The sequence below is a fragment of the Lissotriton helveticus genome, chromosome 8 (assembly GCF_964261635.1).
Source record: "Lissotriton helveticus chromosome 8, aLisHel1.1, whole genome shotgun sequence".
Lineage (NCBI taxonomy): Eukaryota > Metazoa > Chordata > Amphibia > Caudata > Salamandridae > Lissotriton > Lissotriton helveticus.
The window spans coordinates 72,309,997-72,329,758 of record NC_136069.1 but is presented as its reverse complement, the minus strand read 5'-3'; the positions used below and the strand labels follow the sequence as shown (position 1 = coordinate 72,329,758).

The following is a 19,762-nucleotide window of genomic DNA, read 5'->3' as shown; positions in this document are numbered from 1 at the left end:
CACACAACCACAAGCACACACACAAGCAAGCACACAACCACACTCAACCACACAACCACACACACAACCCCACAACCACACACAAAACCCCACAACCACACACACAATCCCAAACACTACACACACACAACCCCAAACACACCACACACACAACCACACACACAACCACACACAACCACAACCACACACACATCTATCTATCTATCTATCTATCTATCTATCTATCTATCTATCTATCTATCTATCTATCTATCTATCGCCCTCACTCTATCTATCGCCCTCACTCTATCTTATCTATCCATCTACCTATCTATCTATCGCCCTCACCCTATCTATCGTCCTCACTCTATCTGTCTATCTATCTGTCTATCTATCTATCTCCCTCATTTTATCTTTCTATCTGTCTATCTATCTATCTATCTATCTATCTATCTATCTATCTATCTATCTATCTGTCTGTCTGTCTATCTATCTATCTATCTATCTATCTATCTATCTATCTATCTATCTATCTATCTATCTATCTATCTATCTATCTATCTCTCTATCTACCGCCCTCACTCTATCTGTCTATCGCCCTCACTCTATCTAACTATTGCACTCACTCTATCTATCTATCTATCTGTCTATCACCCTCTATCTATCTATCTATCTGTCTATCGCCCTCTATCTATCTATCTATCTATCTATCTATCTATCTATCTATCTATCTATCTATCTATCTATCTATCTATCTATCTATCGCCCTCACTCTATCTAGCTAGCTATCACCCTCACTCTATCTATCTATCTATCCATCTATCTATCTATCTATCACCCTAACTCTATCTATCGTTCTCACTCTATCTGTCTATCTATCGCCCTCACTCTATCTATCGCCCTCGCTCTATCTATCTATCGATTTATCTATCGCTATCTATCTATCTATCTATCTATCGCCCTCACTCTATCTATCTATTTATCTATCACCCTCACTCTATCTATCTATTTATCTATCACCCTCACTCTATCTATCTATCGCCCTCACTCTCTATCTATGTATCTATAGCCCTCACTATCTATCTATCGCCCTTACTCTATCTCTCTATCTATCTATTGCCCTCACTCTATCTCTCTATCTATCTATCGCCCTCACTCTAGCTATCTATTGCCCTCACTCTATCTATCGCTCTTACTCTATCTCACTAGCTATCTATCTATCGCCTCACTATATCTATCTATCGCCCTCACTCTATTTATCTATCTATCTATCGCCCTCACTCTATCTATCGCCCTCACTCTATCGCCCTCACTCACTCTATCTGTCTATCTATCGCACTCACTCTATCTATCGCCATCACTCTATCTATCGATCGCCCTCACTCTATTTATCTGTATATCTATCTATCGCCCTCACTCTATCTATCGCATCACCACAGAATCACTCAGCACCACCACAGCATCACTCAGGGGCACCACAACATCACTATGCGTTACCTCAGCATCACTCGTTGCCACCACAACATCACTCAGCGCCACCGCAGCATCAATCTGTGCAACCATTCAACAACAACTAGTTCAAATATGTTCTCTCAATGTTTCAAGCTTTATTACAAATGTCACAAAAAGATGTTAATATTTCACTTCTGTTCTTGGATTTTCGTCACAATAAAATACACTGAACATAATCTTCACAAAAGTTATTTACAAAAGTTTAAGCTATTGCCATTATATATTACAATAACTTTTATTTAAGAATAAAATAAAATAAAAGCCATTGTTATTTGTAATATCATTACATCTAAGTCACGTAAATACAACACATATTGCATTACAAATGCTATAGGTGTCACATTTGCGAAAGTTATAACTATTGGCATTGTACATGACAAAGCTATTAATTTTGCTATTTTCAAAACCAACACATAAATAAAAAATGTGTCATTTACAATACCAATAGCTCAAACTTTACTAATGCGAGACCTATTGCATTGCAAATGCTTGTTTTATGTAATGTTCACTCCCTCTTTTCAGATGGTTCATCACATGTCCTTCTCAATTCAACTGTGTGTCTGATTTTTTCGTTTACATGTGTTTTTATTAATTTTTTCGAAATTATACAGTTACAATATTTCAGTACACTGTAGACAGTATTATTAACATGCTTTTGTAATACGACAGTAGTATTTCACTTGCAGCAACATTCCAATATTCAACTGTGTGTCTGATATGAACCATAAACATCTTACTGTGTCGTAGAGCTCAATTATGCCTTTAGCAATACAAAGTGTGGCTTACTTCCATCACAATATACATGCTTCTGATTTGGACCCAACAGTTTTGGTTTCCCTGTCTTAACGGCCAACCATCTCTCCTATTTCCCCTTGCATATCGTTTATGACTGTGAAAGTTTCTTTAGTCAAATCGAATCAAAATTCCCTTTATTCGATTCAAATATTAAATCATAAAAGCATGATACAAGAAAAACATACATCAATTCTACAAAATATTTTAAAAACAAATAAAATACATTACTAAAAAGACTTCAGCATGGTACATCATTGTCCAGTTGCTCGCAATGTGGGGATGAGATATAATATTGTTTTTCTAAATCTAACAACCCCTTTCATATATTTAGCTATACAATCGTTCAAAATTTCATTTTCTAAAAGTTGTAATTTAATAAATTTGGGACGGCATTGTCTCAGCCCTAGCTCTTTTAAAATTGGCAAAATCCATCTTTTCTTTAACAATGTATAAAAAGTGCAGAAAAACATAATGTGAATCGTGGTCTGTGAGGATTTATTGTTACATGGGCAAGGGTCTAGGGGGCGTAACCAATCGTTCATGTTTGGAAATGTAATAGTGTTATGAAAATTACCTAAGCGTAAGCGTGTTAATAACATCCTGTCACAACTTCCCTTTGTATTTAAAAGGTATGGTTGTATCCCTGGTTGTATCAATAGCAATTGTTTCTCTCTAACAGTCTGTTTGTCATTATTAAGAGAGAATATCAAATTCTTTAAAAAGTTCATGCAGATGGTCTTTAGTTCTTGCCTTTGGATGGTAGAGATGCTAACAGGGTTGTGGAAGTATTCATGATGTCCAAAGTTGGCCACGAAATGCTTGACATAGTTAAACCATGGGATACTTGAAACACGCTGTAGTCTCAGGCAAACGTTCAATCACGTCCCTATTAAGATCTGTGGCCATGCTTAACCAAATCATGTGCCACAAAATGACATTTTTGGGTCCTTCTGTTTTGTTAAGAACAAACACCCAACAGCAGTTAATAAAATGCCCAAAAATATGGAATGCAAAACAAAAACAAGACAGGAAATTCATAACACAATGTTCGGGTAAATCGGATGAGCTATAAATGTTTTTATAGTCATTTTTGACCTTAGTAGATACAATCATCACAAAAAATGGGGAGAAAAACAATCAAACAAATGTTTAGGTTGTTGAGTTACATGAAAGTATGCCTAAATTAAATATATCCTCTGTAAATGTTAATTACATCGTGATACAGCCCAAAACTATGTTGATGTTAACATTTCGACCCAAAGGAAATAACCTAACGAATGTCTTTATCAGGACTCGTGTCAATAGACATTTAATATATAAGAGGGGGGGTCCCCGTAAAGAGAGTGTATGCCAGTGGGCCACACTAGAACATGATTACTAATTAATCAAACAATAAACAATGACATTTCAATTGGTAATAAAGTTTTATTACCAAAAAACAAGCGACAAAAATATCAGTGATAATACAAAAATTCAGTATTGTCAAAGCCCCAAAGGGGGGGAGGGAAGGAAAGGAAAGGAATGCTAGGGAGGAAGGTAATACAGATAATAAACACAGTATAAGTGACCTGATTATTACAAGGTTAAATGACACTATACAAAAAATACAATATGAAGGCCGAAATACGGCCAAATACGAACAAATAACAAATAGTCCAAAATATATCCGGCACGTATGATGAATCAAATTAATAAGGATAGTGTCCGGTATATCAACATAAAACAGTCGACGTTTCGACCCCTATTAACAGGCTGAATGTAGTCCTTTCACGGGGTCTTCATCAGGACGTCACACGGGGAGGGGCGGGAGGGGGGGCCAACTGTGGGAAAAGATATTGCGACTTTAGTACATGGTAAAGACGGGAATTAATCTCAAAGTCTAAACCTAATAATTGATTCGAAACACATACAACAAAAATAAATTACCATGGGGTACGGCCTGTAGGGGCTCTGTACACTGGATTGGCGCCACGCTGGTAAGTCGCGGTCGGTCAATAACGGTGGAAAGCTCCACTACAGAGGAGAAAGGCTACAGTTAAAACTGTACATTAACATAAGTCACAGTACTGTGATGGTGAAACGAAAGCTCCCTCAAAGTACTTGGAGTGTCCACAAGAGCAGAACAACATGCCTTGTTCCCGCTCTTATAATTATGATAAATGATGGTTAATTTACCTCGGTACTCTGGCGAATATGGTACACCAGGGAACAGCGTGTTTAGCACATATATTAAAATATGGCCACTCGGGCGAGCTGGAAAGAGTAAGTGAATAAACTCACATTACTGAACAATGTTAGCCACAAAGATTAAAAAAGTTGAGTGAGTGTTAATGGACTTACGAGAAAACTAATGGGGGACAAACTTATCTTGGATACATCAAAGGTCTCCCTCACCGGGGTAGTGTGGAGAGCCGAGAAATTGTTGACAGAAGAGCGGATTGGCGTGTATTTTCAGGGACACAACTCGCTGTGGTAAAATTAAAAAGGACTAGAGTCTGTATTTGCAACCCGTCAACCACACTGTGCAATGACGTGCAAGGGCTCTTACTTACAGAAATACTTTTGTGGCAAGCCGGAAATCCGTCTGGGGAAAGAGCCGATAATAACTGCAAGGCTCAACAGAAAGGCGAAAATACTTCGCAGGGTTCGTTTTCACCTTTTTCCTAAATAGCGGAAAAAACGGTTATCTCTTTAACTAAAAAGAGAGAGAGAGAGAGACGGCAAAGCCACCCGTCAGATGTTTACTTACATCAACTCGACCGGTATGCAGGCTACAAGGATCCGCACCGCACAGCGTCTGCAGGGATCCGGACAGCAACTCCGCCAGACCACAATGCGGAGTTAGTGGGCGGGGCCGATTGGTATTGGTTCCATTGAAATGGAAGAGATACTCAAGGTTGCAAACGGGAAGGGCTGATTAATGGCGGTGATATGACAAAAAAATTATTTTGCAGTACCATTGGATAAAAATACTAATAATACACCAAAGTCACCAAGCAGTTCTAATAAATAGATCGGCTGGGGGTCGCGTAACTAATGCAAGTCACGTGTGTGAGGCAAATTAATCATTCCTAAGAACACAGATTGCCAAATGTTGCAAGTGGTGCTTCTCTCGCACAGGAGGAAGTAGACCACTTCTTAAATAGATTTCAGACTATATGTTGAAGGAAATCTTTGAAAAATGAGAAATCTAGCACATAGGTGATTGCAGGCCCATTCGACCAAAATTCCAGAGACATAAATTCCAAATTACAGATTACCAAAATACAGATGGAACAACAGCACAGTAATTAAGTAAACGTGAATCAATGGGTGCATCTATCAAGCAGGAGGATGAAGACCCATTAAACCACTTCTCTGAAAATTACAGAAATTAACTTAAAGGTCACAGTTGCCATAACGGATCAATGAGAGCCATGTTAGGTGTGTCACCCTAACGCTGCCAATTGTGATAGACTACTATCCTGTTCATTCAATCCGTGTTTAATGGAGTCCAGAAGTGACATCCATTTGGACTCCCGTGTGTTAAGGATAGACCGGAGGTTGCCTCCTCGTCTACCTAGAGTCACCTTTTCAACGGCAAACCACCGCAAGTCTGTGACCAAATGGCCAGCTGTCAGCCAATGGTCCACAAGGGGGGCGCCTGCCACTTTGCATCTTAATCTACTGCAATGAGATGAAATTCTAGCCTTGATTTTCTGTTGCGTCTGACCTACATACAATTGACCACATGGGCAACGAATGATGTATATCACTCCAGTGGAATTACAATTGGTATAGTGTTTGAGAGTGTATGTGCGCCCACGATGATCAAATGTTTTAGTCTGGATTGTGGTATCGCATGCAGTACAACCACCACATCTGTAGTGGCCAATTACAGGGGGCAAATTCCAGAGGGATGTTAAAGTAGGTTGGCTCTCACCTTCAAGGAAAGAGTGGACAACCATGTCCCTAATATTTTTAGCTCTCTTAAAGGAATGAAGAGGCAACTCTGTTTGGTTGATGACATCAGCCACTAATGGCCAGTTGTGATTGATGATCTTCTTGATTTCATTGCTGCGAGTGGAAAAGGTCGTAACACAAATCACGCGATCAGTTGTGGCCCGTGAGGCATCATTTGGATTAAGTAGAGAATCACGGGGGTTATGTATACCCTTCCTAGACATTTCGATCTGCGTAGATTCAGACCATTTGTACACTACTTTGTTTAGGAAGCCCACTGAGCGGAACTCACTTTTACAATACCAGAGTCACCACCCTAGAGGCCTAAAGGATAACCTGCCAGTTGGCCAATTTTTTAGGATTAGGAGGAACTGTTCCACAAGAGCCGATTATTTTACGGAGTCAGAGGTCTTGAGTGACCGCCTGATATCACGGGGCTACCCCATCAGGTTGGTTAAGAGAGCCAGAAAACGGGCTTGGTATAACCCCCGTGATTCTCTACTTAATCCAAATGATGCCTCACGGGCCACAACTGATCGCGTGATTTGTGTTACGACCTTTTCCACTCGCAGCAATGAAATCAAGAAGATCATCAATCACAACTGGCCATTAGTGGCTGATGTCATCAACCAAACAGAGTTGCCTCTTCATTCCTTTAAGAGAGCTAAAAATATTAGGGACATGGTTGTCCACTCTTTCCTTGAAGGTGAGAGCCAACCTACTTTAACATCCCTCTGGAATTTGCCCCCTGTAATTGGCCACTACAGATGTGGTGGTTGTACTGCATGCGATACCACAATCCAGACTAAAACATTTGATCATCGTGGGCGCACATACACTCTCAAACACTATACCAATTGTAATTCCACTGGAGTGATATACATCATTCGTTGCCCATGTGGTCAATTGTATGTAGGTCAGACGCAACAGAAAATCAAGGCTAGAATTTCATCTCATTGCAGTAGATTAAGATGCAAAGTGGCAGGCGCCCCCCTTGTGGACCATTGGCTGACAGCTGGCCATTTGGTCACAGACTTGCGGTGGTTTGCCGTTGAAAAGGTGACTCTAGGTAGACGAGGAGGCAACCTCCGGTCTATCCTTAACACACGGGAGTCCAAATGGATGTCACTTCTGGACTCCATTAAACACGGATTGAATGAACAGGATAGTAGTCTATCACAATTGGCAGCGTTAGGGTGACACACCTAACATGGCTCTCATTGATCCGTTATGGCAACTGTGACCTTTAAGTTAATTTCTGTAATTTTCAGAGAAGTGGTTTAATGGGTCTTCATCCTCCTGCGTGAGAGATGCACCCATTGATTCACGTTTACTTAATTACTGTGCTGTTGTTCCATCTGTATTTTGGTAATCTGTAATTTGGAATTTATGTCTCTGGAATTTTGGTCGAATGGGCCTGCAATCACCTATGTGCTAGATTTCTCATTTTTCAAAGATTTCCTTCGACATATAGTCTGAAATCTATTTAAGAAGTGGTCTACTTCCTCCTGTGCGAGAGAAGCACCACTTGCAACATTTGGCAATCTGTGTTCTTAGGAATGATTAATTTGCCTCACACACGTGACTTGCATTAGTTACGCGACCCCCAGCCGATCTATTTATTAGAACTGCTTGGTGACTTTGGTGTATTATTAGTATTTTTATCCAATGGTACTGCAAAATAATTTTTTTGTCATATCACCGCCATTAATCAGCCCTTCCCGTTTGCAACCTTGAGTATCTCTTCCATTTCAATGGAACCAATACCAATCGGCCCCGCCCACTAACTCCGCATTGTGGTCTGGCGGAGTTGCTGTCCGGATCCCTGCAGACGCTGTGCGGTGCGGATCCTTGTAGCCTGCATACCGGTCGAGTTGATGTAAGTAAACATCTGACGGGTGGCTTTGCCGTCTCTCTCTCTCTCTCTTTTTAGTTAAAGAGATAACCGTTTTTTCCGCTATTTAGGAAAAAGGTGAAAACGAACCCTGCGAAGTATTTTCGCCTTTCTGTTGAGCCTTGCAGTTATTATCGGCTCTTTCCCCAGACGGATTTCCGGCTTGCCACAAAAGTATTTCTGTAAGTAAGAGCCCTTGCACGTCATTGCACAGTGTGGTTGACGGGTTGCAAATACAGACTCTAGTCCTTTTTAATTTTACCACAGCGAGTTGTGTCCCTGAAAATACACGCCAATCCGCTCTTCTGTCAACAATTTCTCGGCTCTCCACACTACCCCGGTGAGGGAGACCTTTGATGTATCCAAGATAAGTTTGTCCCCCATTAGTTTTCTCGTAAGTCCATTAACACTCACTCAACTTTTTTAATCTTTGTGGCTAACATTGTTCAGTAATGTGAGTTTATTCACTTACTCTTTCCAGCTCGCCCGAGTGGCCATATTTTAATATATGTGCTAAACACGCTGTTCCCTGGTGTACCATATTCGCCAGAGTACCGAGGTAAATTAACCATCATTTATCATAATTATAAGAGCGGGAACAAGGCATGTTGTTCTGCTCTTGTGGACACTCCAAGTACTTTGAGGGAGCTTTCGTTTCACCATCACAGTACTGTGACTTATGTTAATGTACAGTTTTAACTGTAGCCTTTCTCCTCTGTAGTGGAGCTTTCCACCGTTATTGACCGACCGCGACTTACCAGCGTGGCGCCAATCCAGTGTACAGAGCCCCTACAGGCCGTACCCCATGGTAATTTATTTTTGTTGTATGTGTTTCGAATCAATTATTAGGTTTAGACTTTGAGATTAATTCCCGTCTTTACCATGTACTAAAGTCGCAATATCTTTTCCCACAGTTGGCCCCCCCTCCCGCCCCTCCCCGTGTGACGTCCTGATGAAGACCCCGTGAAAGGACTACATTCAGCCTGTTAATAGGGGTCGAAACGTCGACTGTTTTATGTTGATATACCGGACACTATCCTTATTAATTTGATTCATCATACGTGCCGGATATATTTTGGACTATTTGTTATTTGTTCGTATTTGGCCGTATTTCGGCCTTCATATTGTATTTTTTGTATAGTGTCATTTAACCTTGTAATAATCAGGTCACTTATACTGTGTTTATTATCTGTATTACCTTCCTCCCTAGCATTCCTTTCCTTTCCTTCCCTCCCCCCCTTTGGGGCTTTGACAATACTGAATTTTTGTATTATCACTGATATTTTTGTCGCTTGTTTTTTGGTAATAAAACTTTATTACCAATTGAAATGTCATTGTTTATTGTTTGATTAATTAGTAATCATGTTCTAGTGTGGCCCACTGGCATACACTCTCTTTACGGGGACCCCCCCTCTTATATATGTATCACATAGCACCCAGGTCCCCGTGACTACATGGGTTTAACCCCCCTTTGTGTAACACCCCAATAGACATTTAATAGCATCCTATCTACAGATGGTCACAAAAGATGTCGACAACCGATTAATTTAATCCTAGAACAAATAAACAGGGACAATGTAAACATAACAAAACAAAGGGAAATAGGTATGCATTCACTGGAGCCCTTACACCAGGAAAAAGTTCCCAACTATGACTCATGCACTGTTCTGAGAAAGAATCAGGAGCTGTGTACACATAGTTACATAATTATTATAATACCTAGATCCCTATGAGTAACATTTTACCCCCTTTTTTGATTATTCTAATCTCCATATCCTCTATCAGAGAGGTATCAGTCCGTCACCCAGGCCTGACAGATTCTCAAAGATGGACAGACTTTTCTATATGACTAGACAGTTGCTGTTTGAACACTTTTTCCAGCACCCTCGTTAGAAAAATGGCTAGTTGCAATTGGACAGAAACATGGCTGGTGATTTGGTACAGTTAAGCTTTCTTCAAGAGTGGCCTGGTCCAAGCATGTTGTACGTAGGCTGGGACACATTGATCTGAGATGGAATTATTTATCCTTTTCCATGCTCATAACGAGCTGAGCTCGTCATGAGGCATGGTGCTCCGGTGCTCATGACGAGCTCAGCTCGTCATGAGCCGTGGAACGCTCACACGCGGGGATAATTCCCCTGCTGTGCTGAGCGTTCCATGGGAGCCGGTGCACCTGTGACGACCTCAGCTCGTCATGAGCACAGGAGCGCCGTGCCTCATGACGAGCTGAGCTCGTCATGAGCATGCGGGCGCTGTGCGCGCCCCCCTCCCCCCAGCACAGTGGGGGACTTACCCCCGCAGCGAAGGGGTTAAAACCTCACTAATGGTTTGATATTGATTTGACCATCACTTCACTAAAGTTTCTGAGCCATGGGATCCTAGAGTCAGGTTCTTGCTCATAATTAATCTTTCTATCACTAGTGATATAAACTGGACAGTAAATAGCTTCCCACGTTTTTCGCTGATAGGCCCAAGAAGAAAACAAATCATGGTTTTTTAAACTGATTAGGTTTCACTCTTAACATGTAGATTGCGACCTCCCGAGAGGCAACTTGACTGTTGATATCTTATGGCATAGATAAGTAACTGGCATATGATTTTAAGGATTACATGGAATGGAATGTGTTATTTAAGTATAACAGATTTTTTTGTTAAGTTTAGTTTACATATTATTCTTTTTCTTCTTAATTACTGGAAGATTACAGGAGGCGCGATTGGAGGTCTTAAAGAAACTTTTGAAGCAGCGTGAGGATTCACAACGTGAAATAGATGTCAAACGCTTGGATGACCGTTGGTGCAAACTTCAGCGAGTAAAGGACGAGCGTGTGAAACGAATTAAGAATGAGCATATTAAAGGTATTTCAGGAGAAAGGCAAATGCTCATTAGGAGAAATCTGTTTATTGTTATTTGTAAATTCAACAATACAATAGGTACTTCTTTACAAACAAAATAGCTCTTCAAATATTCGCGGGTGGTATTAAATCAACAGTGTGGTTCATCGAGGACGTTATGACAGTACACTTAATTAGTTCGTGGACAGGATACAAGCGCCCAGGTGTGCCTTCCGATTAGGGAAACAGGAGTTAACACGCTTCACCCCTCTACAAGGGAGGGGACAAGCTTTGCATATCCATCCCAACCCCAAATGATAAGCATGTGCAAGAGAACAAAACAACTAACTGCGACACTGTCACCAAAGTACATTACACATTACACTTAATTTGAAAAAGGGTCTTGTCTTTTTAAGAGTTAAGGAACTTCTCCTACACTTGATGGACTGTATTGACGGTTACCTCAAAGAATCTGTTATTTTTTTCCAACTCTTGTGAGTAGGATCTCACAGCACATGTGAGGTTTCACATCCCTGTTTTTTACTACAAATTGATAGCAAAAATGTGCTTTTTAATTTTTACTCAACGTCATTAACATCATTCTGTTGATTGAAGTGATTCGTTGCTATTTTCTGGCAGTGGAATTTTCAACCCAGAAAAGCCTTCTATTTTGAGACCTTCCCCCTTTTTAGGAGGAAAAAGATTGCCTCTGACTCCAACCTGTCTCATACTCTGTCAAAAACTGTGACATCTGCAAATGTAAATGTAAAAATGTAAATGTGGGTGTACTTGTAAAGCGCACTGTGACTCCATGGAGTATCCTGGCGATGACGACCGCTGGGGAACCCGTCCTGGTTTTCCCTGTGGGATGGTCCCTTTCTGGGTATCTCCAAGGTGAAACCAGGCATCCCCGGTGTCTGTGGGGGGCCGTTGTAGAGATGAGGCAAGCTTAATGCCCAGAGTTGCCGAGTGTGTTCCCTGGTTAGAGTAGGCACCGAGGCGAGAAATATCGAGTCCGTTTTGATCCTGGTCCACGACCCTGCCGCGTCTGGAATTGATCCCTGGTCCCGGGCCGTTCTCTGCTTACGGGTCTGCCGCCTCTAACCAGTGAGCCACACCATTCAAATAAACATCCAAAAGGACTTTGAATGTCCAGGAGGGCATCCGACTTAGAGGAACAATGTAGGACATGAGAGTGGAGGAAGAAAGGAAGAAGAAAAAGCTGAAAAGGTTATTCACAGGCTGCTTGCGAAAAGGACTCCCACAGAAGGAATCCCATAGAAAAGAGCTCTTCAGGAAAACATCGACCACATAATTCTTGACGTTGTTCGAGATCGGCATCTAAGGTATTGACATCACTGTCCAGAGAATCAGCTCTGTTCTTTACCCCATCTAAGGTACGTTTGACATTGATTTCTCATCAACATCATGGAGAATGCACGAAACACCCACAGCCTGAAAGCCCTTCACTGTCCATGACAAAGACTATTCACCATCTGCTGATGAAGGCTGCTCATATGCAAGTCAACAAAACCTCTGGGGATTTTGACTCCTAAACTAGCTTCAATAACCACATTGGTAAGATTCAAATAACTGACATTAAACACAGATCACCGATCAATGTTGCACCTCTAGTGTCGAAAATAAGACACAATATGACCCTTCAAGGTTTCCATCATCATCAACATTGAAAAGACTAAGAATGCCACCATCACTTAAAACGTCAGTATCTATGATGGCTACTACATTGATTACATCTTTGGCCTCAACATCACCATTACATTCTCCAAGACTGGTATGACCTAATCCAGTTCGGCTGGGTCTGAACAGGGGTGGCGAAGTGAGCTAAAGAACGATGATGGATTCAACCCAGATCTAATATAGACTAGGGGTGAGTGTCTAAAACATTTTAGCGCTCTGTCCATCATCTCCTTGTGTTTGCTTTGTTCACCCTAAATTGGAAGAGTATGCCCAGATGTGAGTTCCTTGCTCACTTTGCCACTGGATTTAAGCTAGCCTGGCTGAAGAGGGATGTTACCCGAAACCGGTCCCAGGATGCTTGTTTCCAGTCCAAGGAAGGCTCACCGTGGCGGTTCGGGCTGGAATGTTTCCATGAGGAACAGAGTCAAGACTGATTTGCATATGGCTGGGTCTGTACTGGGGTGGCAAAGTGAGTTTAAGAACGGTGAAGAATTCAACCCAGATATAATATTGACTGGGGCTGAGTGTCCGTATAGTTTCAGCGCTCCGTCCATCATCTCCTTGTGTTTGATTTGTTTGCCCTAAGTTGGCAGGGTATGCCCAGACATGGGTCCCTTGCTCAATCTGCCACTGGGTTGAAGCTAGCCTGGCTGTGTAGTGTAGTTCCTATATTCCCAATAGGCTCTGCGCATTGGAATAATAAATCCTGTAGTTTAGACGTAGGACTGAGGTCGACTAGGTCTCTACCGAATCTATTAGACTTAATTGTGAGTGCCAGCTAGCTCAGAGGTCACTAGAAACTTTCTCGAATTCACAAGAAGGGATTAGTTTCTGACAACCGCATAAACATGACAACTTTGTTTCCCAAGAATAAGAAATCAACCTCTAGAGTTGCTGAAACAATAGATAACTATTTTACTCAGTCAATCGTGCATGCTTCGTTTCACCAGAGGTGCTGAGAAAATAGAGAGACGGGCGTTTTCAATAAAAAGAATTTATTGAACATTCTTCTTTCTCGAGCATAAGAAACGTACTGCTACAATCGTAATACTGGTTATAAAGTACAAGGCATATAATATGAAAAGTATTATAAAGTAGTACTGTAAAAGCATGATATGGTTTCTAAGCCATAAATTGCCTAAAACATATAAAATACATACAATGATAAAATAATGACTAAAAGTACTCAACTGGTGCTTCTAAAATACGCCTACCCCGGTGTATCTAACCTAAGTCTAGTACGAGGGAAGAAGTAAGTAAGGAGTAGTTTAAGTTTAGTATTTCTCTGCCAATAATCTATCCAAGAATTCTCTACGGGTCTAATCAGCTCCGTACCTTGGTTTTAGAATGAAGGAGGTCTTGTATCTCTATCTCAGGACTCGATTTCCCAGCAACCCGCAAGGGTAGCCTGGAAACACTAGAGCTGGATTTCTCGGCAGGAGAAAACACAGCGTCTCTCAGTGCGTCAGCTGGAGGGTTGGGTTCCTTCGGCACTTGCTGCTGCAGGGCGTCGGGCAAGTAGAAAGTCGATCTGCTCCAAACCACTGTGTGTTTGTCTGGGCAAATCTAGGCATATTTATACTTTGAAGGTGCTGAGTTTGACGTGTGATTGGACTTAATAACGTCATCTAAGACTCAGTTCTTCGAAAAGTCCATGATTTCCTAGATAAATTAGTATTCAGGCAAGGGGAAGTCCCTAGCTGGTGAAGGCGGGTTTCTCTAAGAAATCGTTGTTGATTCTTGGAATTTAGTGGAAGTAGCCATGCCATATTTGGGCTGCTTAGGCTCAGTGTAAATATGGTAATGATTTCTATGCCTATATAAGGTGTGAACAATCTATACCTATATAGAGTCCTAGATTCATTTACAACACCCACTCCACGATTTTAAGTTCAATACAACTAAACTTAGAAGCACTGACATATCTAAAGCCAGTGTCTACAATGCCACTCAAAATACAAAATACAATTTGTATTTGAAAAGGCTTGTTTACATGAAACCAGTATATTTTGTATGAAAAAGACAGTTCTCAACAGATATGAAGCATGGTATGAGAGCATACATTCTAGCATGAAACATAAAATTACATCCATGAAATGTCTCTTAAGTTTTACAAAAAAGAAATCGAGACTATTCCATAGTATTATATTTAAACCCTTTTTTGTTATGATGATTTAGGCTAAAGATTGTCTTTGGGAAGTTTTTCAAAAGAAATCTTGTTCTCTAAAAATAGTTCTACTTTAAGCAGATTACTCTTTGCCAAAAGTTCTATTTTGGAAAAAGTTCAAATTGGTAGATGGTTTGTTTTGAAAAATGAAGGCTGAATTACAGAGTTCAGGGAACGCCGTGTGCATGAATCAAACGTTATTCCCTGAGTCAGGAGAAAACATCAGATTGTCTAGGCTGGCAAAGAAACCCTCTACCGTAGTAGGTGAAAGTAGAACCACTTCAGTTAGCAGATCAAAAGTGCAGAAGTGTGGATCATCGCCGTCAGCGTTTGATGCATTAGCAATGTCCGCAGTAGATGGTACCTGTGTGCCTGTAGTGTCCCGTATCTCACCCTCAGTTAGACTTGCCGGTGAGACCTCAATGAATGCCGTCATCAGAATGGGCAGCCGTTGGGGGCAACACGATGCATGAGTCGTTACTGGAATCCGATGGCAATACTGATGGAAGTGTAAGACAAATGTCCAACACGCATTCCTGTCCGCAAAACAGGCATCGTAGAACAGGTAAGATGCAATCTTGCCAGATTGGTCTGAACGATAGAAACCAGGTTGTGTTCAGATCTCTCAAACGAGCCAAGCCAAGAATCTGTGAAATCCTCTCACGATACCTCATGGCAAGGAGACATTGTTCCATTGTAGTCTGGGTGTTGCTGGTGACCGGACTTGCCCTATCGGAGCAGAAGGAATACAAATAGAATTCCTGCTACGAGTCCCAAGATGAGAGGCAGGCCTCCGAACACAGAGTGCACGAAATTTGGAAAAATGCCGAGGACTGCTTCAAATGGTGTTAACAGTCCCGAAAAAATCGTCTTAAATACATGTGCGATGCCACTGGTATCAGACATATTTAAGATTTGACTTAACATTTCTGCGAAATGTACTGGGCAGTTTGTTGATAATAATGCATGTATCGCTGCAGAAGTCCCCGCAACTTGCAGATCGTACGTTTCTCAAGACGAGGTCAGTCGCACAGTTTTTTGTAAAAGAATGACTTTCATAAAGTATCAATTCGTATAGAAGAGATATTCAGTGAAGGCCATATTGCCGTCCCCCTGTCTGTTTTGTGCGTTGGATACAATACTTGCATACAACAAGTGACCATGGACGAGACACTGACTAGATACGCTTTTCCTGGCAACATGCCACAACAGCTGTGGTCGTTGAGCATCACGTAACTGCCATTGGATAGCTGCCTGAAAATTGGTTCTATCACTGCGGAGGGTGTACCGTGCAGGTGGCAAGGGAGGTTATTTGTAGAACCTTCGCAGGCTCCGTGTAAATTAATACCTTTACACAAAAGTGTACCACGTAGTGAGTTCTTAAATTTTTACCACTAAGGAATACCTCCTTTCCATTATTCCAACATTTGTGTGTGTATGGTAAAGTCTAAGTCGACTTAATGTATTCTTTACCCAACCTTTCATACAGGCCCGCTGGTAAATGCTGTAGACAATACTGAAATTGGAAAATCGTCACTGGTATCGTGATGGTGCCATGTATTATCCATTCAATGACAGGCTTCTCAGAAACTGTCAATGGTAATCTTTCCAGTTTTTCAATGCTCAGCACCGTATAGTCTGCTCCTTTCTGATAGATACATCTGCCGTGTGGATTCCTCACCTTGTGAATATCCCCTTGCCTCAGCAACATTCGGAAATTCTTTTCGTAGCCTCGCGCCGACGTGGACTTGGACGTCATAGAGACACGGCATCGCACGAGACTCCGCTGACGTCACCGACGCCTATAATAGGCCCACGCCGGCGTGATGACATCAGTTCCCTTTTTTCCAAGTCGTCGACGCTAACGGTTTCGGGAATCTCAGTAGCCGACTGGTACTTTGTTGCCTTTTTGTTACCGCTTTCTGCTTCTTTGTTTCTTGTCTCTTCGACGATGTCGACAAAGAAGACCGGCTTCAAGCCCTGCAGGGAGTGCGGGAAAATGATGTCCATATCTGATCCGCACGAGGACTGCATTTGGTGTTTGAGCTATGATCACGATGTGGATGGTTGTTCGTCTTGTCGGAAGATGAACCCGAAAGCCCTGAGGGAAGGAGAGACCAAGCTCCTGGTAGCGAAGCTGAAGGCTGGAAAAGGAAAATCTTCGAGGTCTCGTTCTCGAAAGGGCGAGGTCGAGGTCGAAGTCAAGATCCGGATCTCGAGAGGAGTCGTCTTCGAGGTCTGCTTCAGGCCATGCTTCGAAGTCGAAGAGGAAGCATAAGAAGAGGAGACATGAGTCCCGACGTCGTTCCGGTAAGGAGTCGGGCTCGAGGTCGAGGTCACCGAAGAAGGTACGTTCTAAGGTGTTTACGCTGGATGTCTCAGAACCTGAAGGTGAGGCCTCGCCTTCGGAGTCGCGGGTGCAGTCCCCGACTCCGGCTTCGAATCCGTCTCCGGCGCCGTCCCCGGCCCAAGATGAGGAAGAGGTTCAGGTGGATGTGGATTCTGCGCCTGCCGAAGAGCCGAATCTGAACCCTCCACAAGACCAGCCGGAGGGTTTACAGCCACCCTTTCCAACCCCAGGCCAGGACCCATCGGCGTTTTTGAACGCTATGTATGGCGCCTTTTCAAGGGCGTGGTACCCCTCTGGCGCACCTTCGGGTCCCATGGGTCCTCTGGCCTTCAATCTAGGAGTCCCTCACTCCTATCCTCCTGCTCCATTCATGCCCTATATGCCGGCTCCGACGCCGCCATGGCAATTTCCGGCTCCGCCGAGGTCGTCGACGCCGGTTCCGGCTTCGCCCGCTCCAGATCGACCTCGAGAGCATCCCGCTGGGCCATCGGATTCGATACCGACGTCGATCCCGGCTCCGTCGGAGCCGTTGGTGGATCCGGCTGCGAGGCGTGTAAAGGAGAGGTCCAGAAGGGAAGCTCAACGCCTTTTGGAAGAGCGAAGGTATATGGAGTCGCATCCTGATATGGAGGAAGGTGAATTGGATGAGGACTGTTTTGAGGAACTGGCTGACGCTGGTAGCCTGGATTTCAGGCTCTGATACACCTTTTAAGGACGTCCAGCCTCATCATATGGTGATGAGGAAGGCTGCGGAACTTCTGCAATTGATTTTGCCTACAGTGGAGTTTAAATCCAATCTTCTCACAGAGTTTTGCATTCGCCTAGTTCTGTGGTAGAACCATTGCTTCCGTTTAATGATGCCTTAACGGAGCCCATTTTGGAGGTGTGGAAAAAATCACTGTCAGCTCCTGCAGTATCTAAGAGTGTGGCAAGAAGGTACAGGGTTGCACCTGAAGACACTGCTTTTTTGACTTCTCATCCATCACCAGACAGTCTAGTCATTCAAGCATCCTGTTCCAAAAAGAATGTGAGTGCCTTTCCTCAGGTCCCCGGTGAAAAGGAGGCAAAGAAACAGGATCAGGTGGCTAAAAAGACCTTCTCCTCTGCAAGCATGGCGTTGAAGTCGACTAATGCCACTTGTCTGATGGGGAGGTATGTGCATGCCCTTATGGATACTATGCGTACTTTAGCTCCTAAGATTCCTGATGCCAACAGGAAGGATTTTGAGGAGGTAATTTCGGATGCACAGGCAGCGGCTCGCCAAGTGATACAGAGTGGTCTGGACACTGCGGACTCTGTGGCACGTATCATGGGCACTGCTGTCGCCACTAGAAGATCAGCTTGGCTGAAATCCTCAGACTTTTCGGCGGATCTTCAGGCGACTTTGCTGGATCTGCCGTTTGATGGATCTGGTCTTTTTGGGAAGAAAGCTGATACGGCCCTGGAGAGATTTAAAGACAGTAGGGCAACTGCTAAATCTTTAGGTCTCCAGATCAGAGGTTCTTCGACCAACAGGAGATTCAGGGGTTTTGGTCGCTCTTCCTTTCGGAATTACCGACAAGGTCAGCAGCAGCAACAACAACAACAGCAGCAGCAGCAAAATTCCATGTACAGATCTTACAGGGGAAAGCAACGAGCGCGTCCTCGTGGACGTCAAGCCTCTTCCTCCTCCACCTCCTCCAACCCTCCAGCCTCAGAAAAGCAGTCCTAGATCCGCCATTCAGGATCATGTGGGTCCGGTGTGGGGTCGGCTTACCCATTTTCTACAGGATTGGGAATCGGTTACATCAGATCTTTGGGTTCTCAATCTTGTAGAAAATAGGTATGCCCTTCCCTTTCGGGAATTTCCTCCCAATTACCCTCCTTGCCAAGGTTTTTGCACGGAGGAACATCTGCTGCTTCTACAGGAGGAAGTGCAGACTCTATTAAGAAAGGGTGCGATAGAGGTGGTCCCAGAGCAGGAAAGGGGTCAGGGATGCTACTCCCGGTATTTCCTGATTCCCAAGAAGGATGGCAGACTTCGTCCAATCCTGGATCTCAGGATGTTGAATCTCTATCTGAAACAAGAGAAATTCAAGATACTCACCCTTGCTCAGGTTCTTCAAGCGCTGCTAGAAGAAGACTGGATGGTGTCGCTCGACTTGCAGGATGCGTACTTTCACATCCCAATCCTGAAGTCGCACAGGAAGTATCTCCGTTTTACGGTGGGATCGCAACACTATCAGTTTGCGGTCCTTCCGTTTGGAATTACTACTGCGCCTCGAGTCTTTACCAAGGTGATGGCGGTGGTGGCAGCACATCTCAGAAGGTCGGGGATTCCTGTATTCCCCTATTTGGACGACTGGCTAATCAAGGCAGAGTCGTCAGAGAGAGTGCTCCAACATCTGAAGGAGACAACCCAGTTGTTGTACAGGTTGGGTTTTTCGATAAATGTACCCAAGTCTCACCTGGTGCCCTCCCAGCGCATCCTGTTCATAGGTGCTGTACTGGACACAACTATTTGTCGCGCATTCCCTCCTCCTCAAAGGATTCGCAACATAGAGGAAATGATTCCTTTATTTTACAATGGAGCGGTCGTTCCAGTCCTGAA

The 19,762-nt window shown here is 43.1% G+C and overlaps 1 protein-coding gene across 1 annotated transcript in view; it reads left to right on the top strand.

Moving 5' to 3' along the window:
• Window positions 1-19,762, top strand: part of CFAP91 (cilia and flagella associated protein 91) — a 449,409-nt gene that overhangs the window by 195,055 nt on the left and 234,592 nt on the right. Inside the window, exon 8 of the mRNA XM_078656654.1 lies at window positions 10,821-10,978. Coding sequence (XP_078512780.1) covers window positions 10,821-10,978 — 158 coding nt within the window. The remainder of the gene's footprint in view (window positions 1-10,820; window positions 10,979-19,762) is intronic.